Source organism: Neoarius graeffei, chromosome 17 (assembly GCF_027579695.1).
Source record: "Neoarius graeffei isolate fNeoGra1 chromosome 17, fNeoGra1.pri, whole genome shotgun sequence".
NCBI lineage: Eukaryota > Metazoa > Chordata > Actinopteri > Siluriformes > Ariidae > Neoarius > Neoarius graeffei.
This window is the reverse complement of record NC_083585.1, coordinates 27,299,282-27,318,233: the sequence shown is the minus strand read 5'-3', so window position 1 is coordinate 27,318,233 and position 18,952 is coordinate 27,299,282. Positions and strand designations below refer to the sequence as shown.

The following is an 18,952-nucleotide window of genomic DNA, read 5'->3' as shown; positions in this document are numbered from 1 at the left end:
AACAGCTTCTAAAATAAAATATTTATATATATTTTCCTGTGCTCACGTCTTTTCAAATACTACTGTGTGGAAGTCTTGGGTACATTTTCGCCCCTAAATTCAAGTCATAACCACACACCAACACCACACACACATTTAATTTTAAGCTGAAAATCTGACAAAGGAAGCATTAATACCTTTGTCATGTTATTTGACATCATTCTGGGAAAAAAAAATCAGTACAACTTCAGCTTTTATATTACAGACTAGATATTCATTCAAATGATTCATGTGCTTTATTGAAAGCATGTTAATCTCATGTAAAACAATTCAGTAAATTACTATCAACAACGACACTGCATGTTACTTTTTACACAGGCACACATTTATGATCATTGTAATTCCTAACATAAGCGTACTTCTTCCCACATTTCTCACAAGTGTATGGTTTTATACCAGTGTGCATCTGCATGTGAGCTTTCACATTGTTTGGCTGGCTAAAGCTTTTCCCACAAACTTCACAACTAAATGGCTTCTCTCCAGTGTGAACGCGATTATGCCGCCGCAAATTTCCCAAGATGCGAAAAGACGTGCCACATATTTCACACTTGTGTGGTTTTTCACCAGTGTGAATAAGCATATGCAGCTTAAGTCCATTGGGCAGACTGAATCCTTTCCCACAAAGCAAGCACTTATGGACTTTTTCTTTGGTGTGCAAAAACTCGTGCACTTTCAGATACGCTTTGTTCACAAAAGTCTTTTTGCATAGCTCACACCTGAAAACTTTCACCCCCGTGTGACGCTGCTCGTGCGCGTACAGGCCAGACATACTGGTAAAAGTCTTCCCGCATACCTTACATTTAAATGGATTGTCCTCAGCGTGAAGCCTCTTATGCATTCTGAAAGCATAAGAGGAGCTGTAGCATTTCCCACAGACTTCGCAGCACCGAGGGTTCTTTACAGCCCCGTGTGCTTTTCGAAATTCCGCGTGTGTCCACATGTGATTTTTCAGGGCGTAATTGTACACAAAGGTCTTCCCACATGTCTCGCACATGAAGGGTTTGACTGTTCCGTGCACTGGCATGTGTTCCTTTAGCGAGCTCATCTGACTATAGTGCTTACCGCAGACCGTGCACGCATATGGTTTTATGCCCAAGTGATTAAGGGCATGTCTTTTGAGATTTCCCCTATGACTAAATTTCTGGCCACATGTTTCACATGTGTGTGGCTTCTCTCCAGTGTGGACCATATTGTGCTTTTTCAAGCTGGACTGCCTCCTGAAACTCTTGTCGCACAGGCTGCACTTCCAGGGCTTCCTGTCTGAGTGAACCCTCTTGTGAATGTAAAGGGTGCTGGATTGCGTGAAGCGTTTCCCACACGTCTCGCACTGATACGGCTTTTCTCCAGTATGGAGTCTCTGGTGCACCAGTAAAACCGACTCTTGAGTGAAGCCTTTTCCACACACGCCACAAAGATACGGCTTTACGTTTAAGTGGATGAGTTCGTGCTTGTCCAGGTTTACAAAGCTTTTGCCACATATTTTACATGGCTGCGTCTCCCTCTTCTTTTTGCCGTGAGACAAGAGGTGCTTGTTCAGTGCTTTTAAAAATCTGTACTTATTCCCACACACACTGCAGGTGTGATGGGCTGTTTTGGAATGCACTTGGTTGTGCCGCATTAGGTAACGCTTCATTGTAAATGCCTTTTCACACACATCACATTTATAGGACATGTGGTCGAGCTCATCTGGTTGAACGGTGGCTTGCACAGCTGGGCTTTTTACTGCATCTTTAGCTTCAACGGGAAAAGAGTCTGCATCTGGAGCAAAATCAAACAACAAATGGTGTGGAGTTTGCAACTCATACTGATGGAAAGCATCCATAATATCTTTTCAGACAGCGTGCCACATTTTGGCTCAGGATATTATCCAGGATAACACATTTTAGCACCACCTTCCAATGCTGAGCAGGCTGTTGCGTTCTAAATTTGTTCTGAATTTAGTTATCTGTCTTCTTATATACAGTACACTTAAAGGTGACTCAGGACATATGAGTGTAGCTAAAATTAGTGCAACTGGAGGTTATAGAGGTTAAACTCAATTACTGCAGAATCACCCTGATAATATCTCGTTTGAATAACTTTTAATTATCAACAAATTGTCAGTAGTGTAGTCAAATGGACTTTTAGAAGCAACATCACAATTTTATCATCGTGACCAACAGTGAGGTTTTATTCTGTGCTGATTAAGAATCGGACAAAATAAGCACTTTGTTCACTAAACAGGGTGTGTGTGTAATATATATATATATAGTACACTGTACTTAGTGCTCTACATGCACAATAAAATACCCTTAGAGATTCAGCCACAGAAATGTGTTTTTAATTTCGAGTGCTTTACTAATTTGACACACGTTTTCCATCAGGACACGGACACTCCTGGCTTTGGATTTGTGCCACGCTGTCTGATAGAATTGCTACATATCAACTTGATGCTGTTCCTTACCAATACAATACATGCAACAGCATGTAAAGGAAAAAATACACAAATGGTAGAGCACAGACCAAAACAATCAGTTCATATTCAAAACACAAAAGTCTAAAAATTGATAAAAAAAATTTGCATAATTATATAACAGTTCTGGATGACTGAAATATGACTTACTCAATATTAATTATGTCTTTATAAACTGTTGGATAAAAGCAACATCATACTCACAATCATGCTGCTGTACTGAATATCAGCACAGATTTACTGATTACCTGCAGTAAACGCTTTTAGTATAAATACGCAGGTGATTATAGGAACTTGTGTGCGCTGACTCGTCGAGAAATTCGGACTATTTCTTGATAATCACCATCGAGCGACTCGACAAAACGGCGGCCAATCGCTTCGTCGCCGTAAATGAGGAAGAATTACAAATGATGAAAGAAAATGCTGTTCCTAAATGCACTAAAGATGCTACAAAGTTTGGTCTAAAATGATTCAAAGGTAAGGTGGAATTGTGATTTATTTTATCGATTTCAAAACAAAGGATTTTATGCAAGTTGGCGTAGATACCGGTAAGTGACAAGTCTACATGAAGTTTGAAATAAATTATTTTAATATGATTTTTTTTAAAAATAATCACTAGTATATGGGTCATTCTATGAAACTGGTGCCTTTTCCACATTGCAATTCTTAAAAAAATAATTTAAGATAAGCTATTTTTTAAGATACTCATATTAAATATGTGACATCAGAGCCGCAAAAAAATGTATTTTCCCACCTCGTGCATAAATTCCTGTTAATATTATCCTTTTTATTGTGACCCAGGTGTCATGTGTTTTACCACCCTGTAACGGACAAGATGCACTAAATTTGAAGCATAATGCATATATTAATTTCAAATCATCTTATATTTTCCTCTCACATAAATGTCCATAATATGATATTAGAAATTGCAAGTTGGGTTTTTAATCAGATATTTATGTAATTTATATTTCTATCTCCATAACATGAATTCTCAGTGTTTTTTAATTGGTGTTTTAACAATATTGGCCATTTTACCCCATACTGTGAAATGAAAGTTACATTTGTTAATAGGCTTATTTTATCACATTATGATAAAACAATTATTTTGGGGATATTTCACAGCATTCCCTCTCGGCATTTTGTGGTTGGAAAACCTCAGGGCTCTCAGGAGGGCTGTCAAAAGCTTTCATCCTATCCTTTGCCTGCTTTCTTCTTGCATTCTGTTCTCTCCACTTTTTTCTTAGCTGTCGCTGGTCCCTCTCATTCAGATCTCTGATGAGTAACTTCTTCCCTGGTTCTACATCTCGTCTCCATTTCTGCCGTTCTTTTTCTAGATACTGCTGCCTCCTCACAGGATCAGCATTGCGGCGGGCACGAAATAATCGTTGCCGTTCTGCATTGCTCATTGGGGCCATGATCATCTGCAAATTAACATTAAATTATGAAAATTATAATTAATGATACAAGTGAGTGTGATAAGTTTAAAGAGGGACAACTCATAACTGGTTGTTAGATTTTGTTTACATAAAAACGCAGCATTCAAACTATCTGGCTGGTATGAACTCACTGCTAATGACTCACTGAAGCTTTGATTGTATTCCCAGTGCTCTTAATAAATAAATAAATAAATAATAAATAGGTTTCTGTACTTATAATAGTATGTAAATCCCTAAATATAGATACAACATTTGAATGAATTATAATCTTAATGCCACTGACAAGCCCTCATATGTTCCCTTTACCACCCTGTAACAATACAAAGTGTTAAAGGGTGGTATGTTACAGGGTGGTAAATTTCACCTCAGAATGACCTCAGCTAGTTCTGATAATAACTAGCATAGCTAACAAGTGTACAATCCAGTTTACAAATCTCTCTATTTTCCTTAAAAGCTGAAAAAAACAATTTTTTATAGTTTCCCTGTCTATTATGCGTTACAGGGTGGTAAGGTTAAGCTTAACGGACCCTATCTAACTACCAAAAAGAGCAAATCATATCAAATTGTGTGGGAACTTGCCTGCTTGGGATCCTGACTTTGGCCAAGGGTTTGAGTGATGTCATCAGCTTCCTGTGATGTCACTTAAAGAGACACTGTCTTTCTAACAGCCAAAACGTGTAAGCGTTACAGGGTGGTATGTAAAATTGTGGGACGAGCATAAATTGTGATTTTTAGATAATAAATGATACTTTTATTCTAAACAAAACTATTGTATTTTATGAAGGATGTAATTTTATTCATGAAATTAATAAAAATTGTTTGAAAAATGTATATATTTATGTAAATATGTTAGGTGCAAATTCCATACGGGACTTCCCGGACATGGGAAAATAGGTTGTGTATATGATAAAAAGATGAAAAAAATGTAAAATTTTTGTTTACAGTGACAGTAAAACATGCATTGTGTAATTCACAACACTTAAATAAACAGTTTTGTTCATTTGAAATACATTTTCACAATTTCTGACATTTTTTAGAGGTCATGAAATTATGCGGACACAAAAGGCACCGGTTTCGTAGAATGACCCATATTTATATGAAAAAACAATTATCCAAATAACTGTTAAAAGTAGATGGCCTTTCGATTTCATAAAATCGGTGAAATTTAGTTCCCTCTGAAATTTGCTCATTGTGATGTATGTTTATTTCTGTAATATCGCACAAAATATCAGGCCATTCTGTGGCTGGGAAGTTATTTAATTTGAGGGGATTCCCGAGCAAATAATGTGCATGAAATCGCTCACGTTGCACAGTCAAGCAGACAGAGGAAGTCTGTGTGCGCACAGGTTTACCTTTGACCATGCACTGACAGTTACATCATTCTAAGATGAGAAAAAATCCAAAGAGCTCAGGAATTGATAAAAAAAAGAAATAAAAAATAAAAAATTGAAGGTGCTCTTTGGTATAGGGAATGCAAAAAACCTTTGAAAAAAAAAAGGTTTTTCAAAGGTTTCCAAGGCACTCTTCGTATCCAACTATATAAAAAGCCATTATTTTACGTGGCTATTTCATACAGAAAACATGAGCTGAGCAGCAACCCACGCGTAGCGGCACAGACAGCCTTCTTCAGGGCATGCTGCTCGAACAAACAATTTCCTCTTTCATTACCAGTTTGCATTCAGGTGTTTAAAATTAGTCTACCTCTTAAGAGGAAATTGTTTGTTCGAGCAGCATGCCCTGAAGAAGGCTGTTTGTGCCGCTACACGTGGGTTGCTGCTCAGCTTATGTTTTCTGTATGAAATAGCCATGTAAAATAAAGGCTTTTTATATAGTTGGATACGAAGAGTGCCTTGGATTCCTTCTTTTTTCAAAAGTTACATCATTCTGTCGCTAAACCAACAGCTGATCACACCGAGGTGCTCGCTAACTGCCGATATTTATTAGTTTGGTCCTGCGTTTCCTTTCCTTCGTATATAACATAACGTCCTTTCTTCTCGCTTTCCGTTACTGTAGTCGGTCTTTCACGTTTCATTCACACACTCACATCCGCCATTTTTCTCTCCTGTTTCAAATTCATATCCCATAATGCCTTGCGTGAACAGGGAAAGCCCACTATGTGATGCATGCTGTGGGTGGTAGAAAAAGGGCAACTGGACTTGCTTGAAGATTCTTGAAAACGTTTCACCTCTCGTCCAAAAGGCTTCCTCAGTTCTGTCTGACTAATAGGGAGTATCAGATATTTATCCTCTCAGGAGAGGATAAATATCTGATACTCCCTATTAGTCAGACAGAACTGAGGAAGCCTTTTGGACGAGAGGTGAAACGTTTTCAAGAATCTTCAAGCAAGTCCAGTTGCCCTTTTTCTACCACCCACAGTTTACTATGACCTGGATGATTGAGAATCTTCACAGATATGTGATGCATGATGTACCGGTAGTATCTTGAATTGGGTCATGGTGGAGCAGGAAAAAATAGCGGAGAATTTAGGGCCACGTCGAGATAAATTCATTAATGTTCTATTTAAAAAAAAAAACTAATAAAATTGGAAGTCTGTGATTTGAATTCAGTAGCTTTCGGTCCACTAAACAAAAATAATTGAGTGTCAGAGAAAATTCTTTTTATGACCTACACTTGAAAAATCTGAAAGGCCGTCTAGCTTTAAATAATCACATGAAATATTCAGTACAATAGCACTCATGCTCATGAAATATTGCTTAAATAAAATTCTTAAATTTTACTGTTGCTTGATGATCCCACCAGACCAAACATGCTGTACAAAAGTATTCCGCAAACATATCAAGGAAAGAAATCTGTAAATTTAAGGCCATCACTGTGGAAATAAACAGTTAAACCTCATGAGTGTAATAATAATAATAATAATAATAATAATAATATATTTATTAGCTAGCTAACAAGGTAAGTAAATGTTCCAATGTGCTTGCTCATCTCCTTATGGGGTTAATTCATGTTTGTGGGGGTTTTTTTTGTTTTGTTTTTTTTTACTTCCTGTACTAGCAAAAAAAGTCTTGTAAGCATAGAGGCATCTTGCAAGCTATTTAATATTACATTGCCTAACCTAGGAACATTGACTAGGCTAAAAATGTTTACGCTAACCAAATTTAATTTAATAATGAACTAGTTAAGTGCATTATTGCAGACAGGTGTGAAAGTACACTCACTGGACACTTTATTAGGAACACCCACCATACTAATACTGGGTATTATTACCATATCTGCTCTCGAGCTGCCTCAATTCCTCATGGCATGGATTCCACAAGATGCTGGAAACATCATGAGATTCTGGTGCATGTTGACATGACTGTATCACATACCTGTTGCAGATTTGTCAGCTACACCTAGATGTTCCACTGCATTCAGGTCAAGTGACTGGGGATGTCTTTGTGACATCATGCCACATTCGATGTGAATATTAACTGAAACTCTTGACCTGTATCTGCATGATTTTATCCATCGTGCTGCTGCTGCAACATGATTGGCTGATAATTGCATGAATGAGTATGTGTACAGGTATTCTTAATAAAGGAGTCAGTGAGTGTAATTTATCAATAATATATAATTAGTATAAATACGCAGGTGATTATAGAAAATTGTGTGCGCTGACTGGTTGAGAGATTCGGATTATTTCTCGATAATCACCTCGAGCGACTCGGCAAAATGGCGGCCAATCGCTTTGTCACCGTAAGCGAGGAAGAATTACAAATGATGAAAGAAAATGCTGTTCCTAAAAGCACTAAAGATGCTACAAAGTTTGGTCTAAAACGATTCAAAGGTAACGTGGAATTGTGATTTAATTTATCCATTTTAAAACGAAGGATTTTACGTGACTCGGCGTAGACAAGTGACACCGTTATTACATCTGCATGCCACTTGAAGTTTGAAATAAATTATTTTTAATACAATTAAAAAAAAAATCACCTGTGTATTTATGCTAAAACAATTATCCACCTCGGACTCAGTGAATAATAACCTCCATTTCGTCTGTTATTATTCACTGATATTTACCTTGCCTTCAGAGAATAACTGTTAAATATAAAAATGCTTCCTGCCAACAGCCAGAATGTGTTCCCAGCTTTTTTTTTTTTTTTAATATAGTTGCAAAGATATGATTTAGGATTGAATATCAAACCTCAGCAAGGTACATCACCCCGCCAAAAATACACAAATTCTCAAACGCTTTAGTAACACAAAGTAATGCATATACTTTTTTTTTGTCTGTTTGATAGATGGGAGACGGCAAGTAAAAACCGACAACCAAATAATCTGCTTTTCCCTGGTTAGTAAATTTGTCTGCTCCTGAACTCATACTTACTGTACAGTGGTGCTTGAAAGTTTGCGAACCCTTTCGAATTTTCTATATTTCTGCATAAATATGACCTAAAACATCATCAGATTTTCACACAAGTTCTAAAAGTAGATAAAGAGAACCCAGTTAAACAAATGAGACAAAAATATTATACTTGGTCATTTATTTATTGAGGAAAATGATCCAATATTACATATCTATGAGTGGCAAAAGTATGTGAACCTTTGCTTTCAGTATCTGGTGTGACCCCCTTGTGCAGCAATAACTGCAACTAAACGTTTGCGATAACTGTTGATCAGTCCTGCACACCGGCTTGGAGGAATTTTAGCCCATTCCTCCATACAGAACAGCTTCAACTCTGGGATGTTGGTGGGTTTCCTCACATGAACTGCTCACTTCAGGTCCTTCCACAACATTTCCATTGGATTAAGGTCAGGACTTTGACTTGGCCATTCCAAAACATTCACTTTATTCTTCTTTAACCATTCTTTGGTAGAACGACTTGTGTGCTTAGGGTCATTGTCTTGCTGTATGACCCACCTTCTCTTGAGATTCAGTTCATGGACAGATGTCCTGACATTTTCCTTTAGAATTCGCTGGTATAATTCAGAATTCATTGTTTCATCAATGATGGCAAGCCGTCCTGGCCCAGATGCAGCAAAACAGGCCTAAACCATGATACTACCACCACCATGTTTCACAGATGGGATAAGGTTCTTATGCTGGAATGCAGTGTTTTCCTTTCTCCAAACATAATGCTTCTCATTTAAACCAAAAAGTTCTCTTTTGGTCTCATCCATCCACAAAACATTTTTCCAATAGCCTTCTGGCTTGTCCACGTGATCTTTAGCAAACTGCAGACAAGCAGCAATGTTCTTTTTGGAGAGCAGTGGCTTTCTCCTTGCAACCCTGCCATGCACACCATTGTTGTTCAGTGTTCTCCTGATGGTGGACTCATGAACATTAGCCAATGTGAGCGAGGCCTTCAGTTGCTTAGAAGTTATCTTGGGGTCCTTTGTGACCTCGCCGACTATTACATGCCTTGCTCTTGGAGTGATCTTTGTTGGTCAACCACTCCTGGGGAGGGTAACAATGGTCTTGAATTTCCTCCATTTGTACACAATCTGTCTGACTGTGGATTGGTGGAGTCCAAACTCTTTAGAGATGGTTTTGTAACCTTTTCCAGCCTGATGAGCATCAACAACGCTTTTTCTGAGGTCCTCAGAAATCTCCTTTGTTCGTGCCATGATGCACTTCCACAAACATGTGTTGTGACTTTGATAGATCCCTGTTCTTTAAATAAAACAGGGTGCCCACTCACACCTGATTGTCATCCCATTGATTGAAAACACCTGACTCTAATTTCACCTTCAAATGAACTGCTAATCCTAGAGGTTCACATACTTTTGCCACTCACAGATATGTAATATTGGATCATTTTCCTCAATAAATAAATGGCCAAGTATAATATTTTTGTCTCATTTGTTTAACTGGGTTCTCTTTATCTACTTTTAGGACTTGTGTGAAAATCTGATGATGTTTTAGGTTATATTTATGCAGAAATATAGAAAATTCTAAAGGATTCACAAACTTTCAAGCACCACTGTAGTTCCTCCTTAATCCCAACTGTTATACTCACGAGACATAAATGGACTAAATTAGTGATGCTGAAAGCATTCTTCCCAGACTATAAGAAAATAACATGTCTTTAAGAAATAAAAGCGTTCAACCTTTCATTATCAAGATGGTTTGGATCTTTTCTCCACGTTTTTCCACCTTCATAGAAGGGTTCCTGGGTGTGACAGATTCAAGCACTCGAGTGGCAGGACGCTAAAAGGAACAAAAAGTATAAAAATATCAATCACAAAATATCAAACAAAATCAAGAACTTAAAGCGTTTATTTGAACGGACCTCAGCTTCTCTGATGACATCTTGCTGTGGAGTTGCAGTTGTTGGTAAAGCCGGTGGGTTTTCCGCACTCACCAAGAGATACACAGTTCCTCCTGGAACATTAGAAACATTTTGGTACAAAAAAAAAAAAAGATATATTCAATGTGAGATACTACAGCTGCTCTATTACACAGAACAGTCACATAATGCATATGGCTCAACTAAAAACAAACAACACATTCCAAGCGACCTTTATTAATCATGGAACATTTAACAAAAGTATTATTTATGCAAAAGTATTATTTAAAAGATGCAAATTACATGGCATTCACCACATGGAGTAAAGCCCTACCGGATATTGTAGCTTGAGCATATTTGGGTTGTGCAGCTGGTTCCTTCGGCTCGGGCAGACTCTGTGTATTTCCTGATCTTTCAGACGCACTGGCCAAATCCACTGCATTACAGTCTCTCTCTACACTGCACAACTTGAACACAAGGCAGATTTTCTGTACTGCCTCCTTCACCAAAACCTCCATGACAGCATTAAGCTTTGCCTGTTATTGACAAAATAGTTATTGACAACTGTTCAAACACACTGCATATATTGTAATGGAGTGATCATTGTATTTCAGATAGTGTTCAAGATAATGGCACTGAGAATCTTAGAGGAAGTGGGATCATTTAAAGAGTAATAAAAGGAGACTTTTATTCCACCTACATGGTTTATAGCACATGCAGCTAATTAACGGTTATTCCACGAAATCGAGTCGTACATGAGCTGACAGCCAACGAAGCACCGAGTTGTCTATAAGCCATGTACGATGAGATTGAGTGGAATAACTTTTATTCTATCCACATTCACTGGATTTTGAGAAATTGCATTTTTTTTTTTAAATTTGATAAACAAAAATTTTATACAATACTGTGTTCACTGACTATCAGCATCAGTACTTTACAGCAAACTGCTAGCTACACACTGTTAAAATGGCTCATGCAATACTACCTGTGCAATATTTACACGTGCAATTCCACCTGTGTAATACACTTGTTAACTGTAGGTATATCTGCAATCCTGTTAATTTATGCAAATTTGTTCATTCTCATCTCATCTCATCATCTCTAGCCGCTTTATCCTTCTACAGGGTCGCAGGCAAGCTGGAGCCTATCCCAGCTGACTACGGGCGAAAGGCGGGGTACACCCTGGACAAGTCGCCAGGTCATCACAGGGCTGACACATAGACACAGACAACCATTCACACTCACATCCACACCTACGCTCAATTTAGAGTCACCAGTTAACCTAACCTGCATGTCTTTGGACTGTGGGGGAAACCGGAGCACCCGGAGGAAACCCACGCGGACATGGGGAGAACATGCAAACTCCGCACAGAAAGGCCCTCGCCGGCCATGGGGCTCGAACCCGGACCTTCTTGCTGTGAGGCGACAGCGCTAACCACTACACCACCGTGCCGCCCCTATTTCTTTTATATATGCCCTTTTTGTATACTTAGTACTTTTGCACTACTCCTTCACTGCCTTATCTTTTTCTCTTTTTATATTTTGCTGCTGTAACAATGTAAATTTCCCCTTGTGGGATAATAAAAGGCTATCTTATCTTAAAACATCCGACAAAATCATTTCTGCTTAGAATGTAAACAAACCGGCAAAATGACAGGAGCAATTTGTGAAAAATGCGATAATTCTTGAAAAATGAAAAAAAAAAAAAAAGATACATTCCTACCATCAAATACTTTTATTCCATATTTTCTTACTTTTTTGGTGTTTTGTTTTCGAGTAGGTTTTATTTTGTCCTCAGTTGGTTCAGCAACATGCTCCGCCATTTTGTTTTTCTCTATTCACGGTATATGAGCTGATATCCTAGTAGTAGAGTAGCCAATAAGAGTGCACGACTGCTCATATCCAGTAAATGTGGATAGTATAATATGAGTCGCTGAGGTTGACAAATGTTTAAATGTTAAACGACCTATTTTTAAAATGAAATGAAAAATCAATCAATGAAATGGAAGTGGGATCCATTTAAAGAGTAATAAAAGACTTTTATTCCACCTACATGGTTTATAGCACATGCAGCTAATTAATAGTTATTCCACGAAATCGAGTCGTACATGAGCTGATAGCTGACGAGGCATGGAGCGCCAAGTAAACAAGACAGAGAAGTGAAGACACCATTTTCTTGGTGTAATGTATGACCACGTACTTTGATAAGCCATGAACGACGAGATTGAGTGGAATAACTGTTTTATTCTATCCACATTTCATTGGATTTTGAGAAACTGTGCATTTTTATTTTTTTCCAAATTTGATAAATAAAAATTTTATACAAAACATCCGACAAAATCATTTCTGCTTAGAATGTAAACAAACCGGTGAAATGACAGGAGCAATTTGTGAAAAATGCGATAATAATTCTTGAAAAATTAAACAAAGATACGTTCTTACCAAATACTTTTGAGTAGGTTTTATTTCATCCTCAGTTGGTTCAGCAACACGCTCCGCCATTTTGTTTTTCTCTATTCACGGTATATGAGCTGATATCCTAGTAGTAGAGTAGCCAATCAGAGCGCACGATTGCTCATATCCAGTGAATGCGGATAGTATAATAGGAGTTGCTGAGGTTGACAAATGTTTAAATGTTAAACGACCTTTTTTAAAAATGAAATGAAGAATCAATCAATGAAATGAAATGAAAAAAAAAAAAGTCATGTTCAGTTGTTTATTTCCATTACATTCAAATTTAAGTCCAGGTTTATTGTCATTTCTCTTCCAAAGTAAAATATTACAAAAGCACAGAGAGAGAGAAGAAACAATTAGACAATAAATATAACAAATAATGACAATGCTGGCAAAAGCATATTCTCACACACAAAAAGAATCATATATACATATAAGAGTCGACACATCACAACTCTGAATTTGAAGCTTGAAGGAGGTGAAGTTCAGACTCCTGAAGCACCACTAGCTGAGTCAGTTAGTGTCGAGTTCCCTGTCAGCTACACGATATGGCTAATGTTAGTTAGCCAGCCTTTTGATTAGCATGTTAAGGGTTGTTTTACAATCAGGGTACAAAGTTTGTGTCACAGGGGTCCAAAATTCAAATTGATTCAAACTGGTTCTTGTACCAGTTTTTAAGTGAAGGACAAGTTAAAGAACAGATTTCAGGTAATTTTTTGACATATGTGTATGGTAGTTTTGTGTAATAGGGGTGGCACGGTGGTGTAGTGGTTAGCGCTGTCGCCTCACAGCAAGAAGGTCCGGGTTCGAGCCCCGTGGCCGGCGAGGGCTTTTCTGTGTGGAGTTTGCATGTTCTCCCCGTGTCCGCGTGGGTTTCCTCCGGGTGCTCCGGTTTCCCCCACAGTCCAAAGACATGCAGGTTAGGTTAACTGGTGACTCTAAATTGACCGTAGGTGTGAATGCGAGTGTGAATGGTTGTCTGTGTCTATGCCCATGTTTACATTAGACCGTATCAGCGGATCATCAGATTAACGTTTTTAAAACGATTAGTGTGCACACAGCAACACCAATACACGATTTGCGTGCACACAACAATACCAATACACGGATATGCTCGGCTCCGCAGGCATCCTGCGCTCCAAATCACTCCGCCCTGAACAGCGAGTGCCCTCTGGAGGGTGCGCACTCCGGCCCTGCGCAGCTCACAGAGCGCGCGAGTGAAGCACACTAGCAGTGTTTTTGGGACTGAGCCGCTGTGTGTGTGATCCCAGCGCACATCACTTACCACTTGCAAGTGGAAGGATGGCAAGCCTAAAGACAATCATAACTACACAATGGGCAGTATTTGCATCAGTATTTGCAGTATTTTCATACTTTTATACTCTTTAATGAAAGGTGATACAAGGCGGAAGTCCATGCCGTTTTTCAGCAGTCGCGTCACATGACCAACGCCAGCGAATCAGGAAGGTGGATGTCACAGTGACGTTGTCCAATGAGACGCCAGCTAGAGCTCAGCACAGCGTATCCGCGTATTCTGAATGTTTACACAGCACCGGAGCTGACACGATCTGGATTGAATACGTGGACGCTGGCGGATTCCCGTTTCCCGGCGTTTCCAGGCGTTTTAATGTAAACGGACAGTGCATCCGCGAAGAAAACGAGACAGATACGGTCTAATGTAAACGCAGCCTATGTGTCAGCCCTGTGATGACCTGGCGACTTGTCCAGGGTGTACCCCGCCTTTCGCCCGTAGTCAGCTGGGATAGGCTCCAGCTTGCCTGCGACCCTGTAGAACAGGATAAAGCAGATAGAGATGATGAGATGAGATGAGTTTTGTGTAATCTGCTATAAGGTAAAGAAAAGTAGCAAAAATGTTAAAGACTCCTTGTCAAAAAATAGCTGATAGAAATAAAATTCCAACAGTTAAGAAATTGTTAGTAGTCCATAACATTCACCTAATGTTATCGCATGTTCATGAACTATTCAGGGTTTTTTTTTTCTAAGTAAATTAAGTGTAGCTTTAAGCAGGGCTGGGAGAAACAAATGAAGTGATTCTCGGAGAGGACTTTTTTTTTTTTTGACAATTCAGAATCCACTACTTCCAGAGTGCTTTTAAATATAAGGCTGTAAGCTTTGTGTTAGTTGTCTCTAATATTTATGTCCCAATATCTTGACCACATTTTAGGATGAAAATAATCATTTTAGATATGTTATTTTATATTGAAAAATTAGAGGACATTTTTTGGACACAATTACATACTAATTTGATCAAAATAGTCTGAAAACTTACTGGCATTCAACATTAAAACTTAACTATGTTTCCAATGATATGGAACCAAATATGTGTTTTATGGTATAAAGAATGATTTAAGTGCATCCCTTTTGGAGCTACCTGTGGTCAAAAAAGCACTTTTTCTAAATGACACGAGTAATTTTGCTAAATATGACATATATTGCCATACATTCACCAAAAATAACGTTATCACCAATTTTTTTTGCATGGTAAATAGAGCTATCACAGGGCTACAATAAACAACCAAGTTTATTTAGTCAAGCCTTTTGATATTGAAGAGAATAAGTGTTAAATGTGATTTTTAGCTTGCGTACCCTGATTGTAAAACAACCCTTTACCGGTCTAAACTTACCAGTTTGAGCTCTTTCTCTGTATCTGTGTTATCATGATAAACCCTGCAGATCTCAGCACGGGCTGTGTCGGCTAACAACCTCATTATCGACATGGTCTGACTCTGAAATAGTTCATACTGCGACATTATGCCTCAACATAAGTTGCTTTAAATGGCTACAGGTTTATTGTTTATTCAGACGCTATGGTGGCTAACACCACAGACATTGCTAAGCTAAATATCACAAATGATGCATCTCGGAAGACCAAAGATGCCAAACGTCACTTCCGCCTACACTGTCGCTCCTACAGGCTGCTGAATTTCAAAATAACAGCCGCTCACAGGAAGTTTGTTGAATGTGAAATTTATATTAAAGCTGTACTGCCTTTCAGATTTTTCAAGTTTAGGTTATAAAAAAATTTCCCTGATACCCAATTATTTTTCTACTGAAAAATAGCTACTGAATTCAAGTCACAGGCTTCCAATTTTATTATTATTATTATTATAATAAATAGAAGGGCGGCACAGTGGTGTAGTGGTTAGCACTGTCGCCTCACAGCAAGAAGGTCCGGGTTCGAGCCCCGTGGCCGGCGAGGGCCTTTCTGTGCAGAGTTTGCATGTTGTCCGCGTGGGTTTCCTCCGGGTGCTCCGGTTTCCCCCACAGTCGAAAGGCATGCAGGTTAGGTTAACAGGTGACTCGAAATTGACCGTGAATGGTTGTCTGTGTCTATGTGTCAGCCCTGTGATGACCTGGCGACTTGTCCAGGGTGTACCCCGCCTTTCGCCTGTAGTCAGCTGGGATAGGCTCCAGCTTGCCTGCGACCCTGTAGGACAGGATAAAGCGGCTAGAGATGATGAGATGAGATGAATTTATCTCCACATGGTGGGCGGTACGGTGGTGTAGTGGTTAGCACTGTCGCCTCACAGCAAGAAGGTCCTGGGTTCGAGCCTAGTGGCCAACAGGGGTCTTTCTTTGTGGAGTTTGCATGTTCTCCGTGTGGGTGTGCTCCAGTTTCATCCAAAGGCATGCAGGTTATAGCCCAAGAGCATTAGCTCAAAATTGAGTCCAACCCGGAACAAATTAGTAACAAGCTGAATTGTTCAGAATACCCTTAGGAATAACATACTAAAAGTCCCCGGGAATCCACCTTGTGCTCTCTGAGAAATTCAAGATGGCATCCAAAATGGCCACCGATTGGAGATTTTTCAATATCTCAGGGATAAAACATAATATAAATGCAATTAAAATGTTAAATTATATGTTCTCTCATACAAGCAATGCAAATTCACCATTGTCACACTGTTAAAATTAAAATTAACCAAGATTACAAGGTCATTAATGTGGAAATTACATGGAATTTGATGGTTGACATGATTGACAGATTAGCTTAGTAGGCTACCTACATACATGAACATAATGTAAGACAACAATTAGACATCAATTTCCTTAATATTTAGTGCATCTTTAAGCTTTGATAAAATATTAAAGGGAAATTAAATTTGAGAACTCTATCTTCTAAAACTACAATGGCAAGCTGTTTCAGTACACTTCTTCAACATTCCGGCGACTTTCATGACAAAAAGGTCTGCCTCAATAAAAGCTCTTGCTTATAAACAATGAGTAGACTTAAACACTTCTCAGTGCCTCAGTTGTAATGCTTGGACCTTTGTTGTACCATCAATGAAGTAGGGAATTTATTCAAGCTTGTTTAAGGGTGGAAAAAAATTAATCTTTGAGTTTCTAGCGCTAGTCTTTACTACTAGCAATGCCAGTGTGTTCGGACAAAAAATGACTAAACTCAGCATGACCTTTTAAAAATGACTGAACTCAGCATGACCTTTTAACATGCCATTTTTCATTTTACACCACCAATTTACTTTAATTAATATTAATGAAAATAAGTGCTCCAACCCCTAGTAATTGTGTTTGTTGTTTTGTGAACAGAATACGATGATATGGAGTGAACAAGTAACCAATGGATCCACACTCTATAATCGGTAGTGTACATTAAATAGCACATGTATCTCATCTCATTCTCATCTCATTATCTCTAGCCGCTTTATCCTTCTACAGGGTCGCAGGCAAGCTGGAGCCTATCCCAGCTGACTACGGGCGAGAGGCGGGGTACACCCTGGACAAGTCGCCAGGTCATCACAGGGCTGACACATAGACACAGACAACCATTCACACTCACATTCACACCTACGGTCAATTTAGAGTCACCAGTTAACCTAACCTGCATGTCTTTGGACTGTGGGGGAAACCGGAGCACCCGGAGGAAACCCACATGGACACGGGGAGAACATGCAAACTCCACACAGAAAGGCCCTCGCCAGCCCCGGGGCTTGAACCCAGGACCTTCTTGCTGTGAGGCGACAGCGCTAACCACTACACCACCGTGCCGCCTAGCACATGTATAGATTTACAATTATAAGTCTGTAATTATTATTGATTGTTGAAGTTGAAAGTTATAGAACAATGACCAGTTGTCTTCTTGTAAATAGGTTCATTATTTGAGGAACACTCAGTCGCCATGATTTATTGTGTTGGATTAGCTTCTTGTTATAATGAACAATATATGTAAATAAATTGTTATAATGGATTGAAGGTAATGTTTTGGAGTTCATGATGTTTTTGGTTTTAGTGAAACTCCCAGTGGCAAAAATATGACAATCTAACCAGACATGGCAAGCGAACACATTATACACAAATATACTGTTATAATAATGTGTACATTGTTATTATATAATGTTAATACACAATGTAATTAATACACACATGTTGGAATTTACTCTCCTACCCTACAAAACATATATTCTGACCTTTTAATTGCATTAATATTTTGTTTTGGGCTTGAGATATGGGCAGATCTCCATTTGGCGGCCATTTTGGACGCCATCTTGAATTTCTCAGAGAGCACAAGGGGGATTTCCGGGGACTTTTAGTATGTTATTCCTAAAGGTATTCTGAACATATTCTGAAATTTTCAGCTTGTTACTAATTTGTTCCGGGTATAACCCTATTACTCCTGGGCTATTAGGCTAATTGGTGGCTTTAAATTGACCGTAGGTGTGAATGTGAGCGTGAATGGTTGTGTCTATGTATTAGCCCTGCGATGACCTGGTGACTTGTCCAGGGTGTACCCTGCCTCTCACCCATAGTCAACTGGGATAGGCTCCTGCGACCCTGTAGGACAGGATAAGCGGCTACAGATAATGGATGGCTCTCCACGTGGCCCTAAATTCTCCGCTATTTTTTCTTGCTTCACCATGGCCCAATTCAAGTTACTGCGTCATGCATCACGTGGTGGGCTTTCCCCGTTCACGCAAGGCATTGTGGGATACAAATTTGAAACAGGAGAGAAAAATGGAGGATGTGAGTGTGCAAATGAAACATGAAAGACCGAAAGCGAGAAGAAAAAACGTTGTTATATATGAAGGAAAGGAAACGCAGGACCAAACTAATAAATATTGGCGGTCAGTGAGCACCTCGGTGTGATCAGCTGTTCGTTTAGCAACAGAATGATAGAACTGTCAGTGCACGGTCAAAGTAAACCTGCAGATGCGCACACACACGGACTTCCTCTGTCTGCTTGATGGCATGAAGCGAGTGATTTCAAGCACATTATTTGCTCCAATCCCCTCAGATTAAATAACTTCCCAGCCACAGAATGGCCTGATATCTTGTGAGATATTATAGAAATAAACATATAT

The 18,952-nt window shown here is 38.9% G+C and overlaps 1 protein-coding gene across 3 annotated transcripts; it reads right to left on the bottom strand.

Moving 5' to 3' along the window:
- Positions 1–256: 256 nt before the first annotated feature.
- On the bottom strand, positions 257–15,506 carry LOC132901501 (gastrula zinc finger protein XlCGF57.1-like). Of its 3 annotated transcripts, XM_060943940.1 has the most exons (6): positions 15,260–15,319; positions 12,603–12,772; positions 10,495–10,696; positions 10,164–10,255; positions 9,982–10,081; positions 257–1,797 (listed from the first exon to the last, which is right to left on the bottom strand). In XM_060943940.1, the coding sequence occupies exons 2-6, from the start codon at positions 12,660–12,662 to the stop codon at positions 350–352; spliced, it is 1,902 nt and encodes a 633-aa protein (XP_060799923.1). In that variant the 5' UTR covers positions 12,663–12,772; positions 15,260–15,319; the 3' UTR covers positions 257–349. The 3 variants fall into 3 exon arrangements, with proteins under 3 accessions (XP_060799923.1, XP_060799922.1, XP_060799924.1); XM_060943939.1 differs by lacking the exon at positions 12,603–12,772 and having other exon boundaries at positions 15,260–15,506; XM_060943941.1 differs by lacking the exons at positions 12,603–12,772; positions 15,260–15,319 and adding an exon at positions 11,146–11,191.
- Between the last annotated feature and the right edge of the window lie 3,446 nt (positions 15,507–18,952).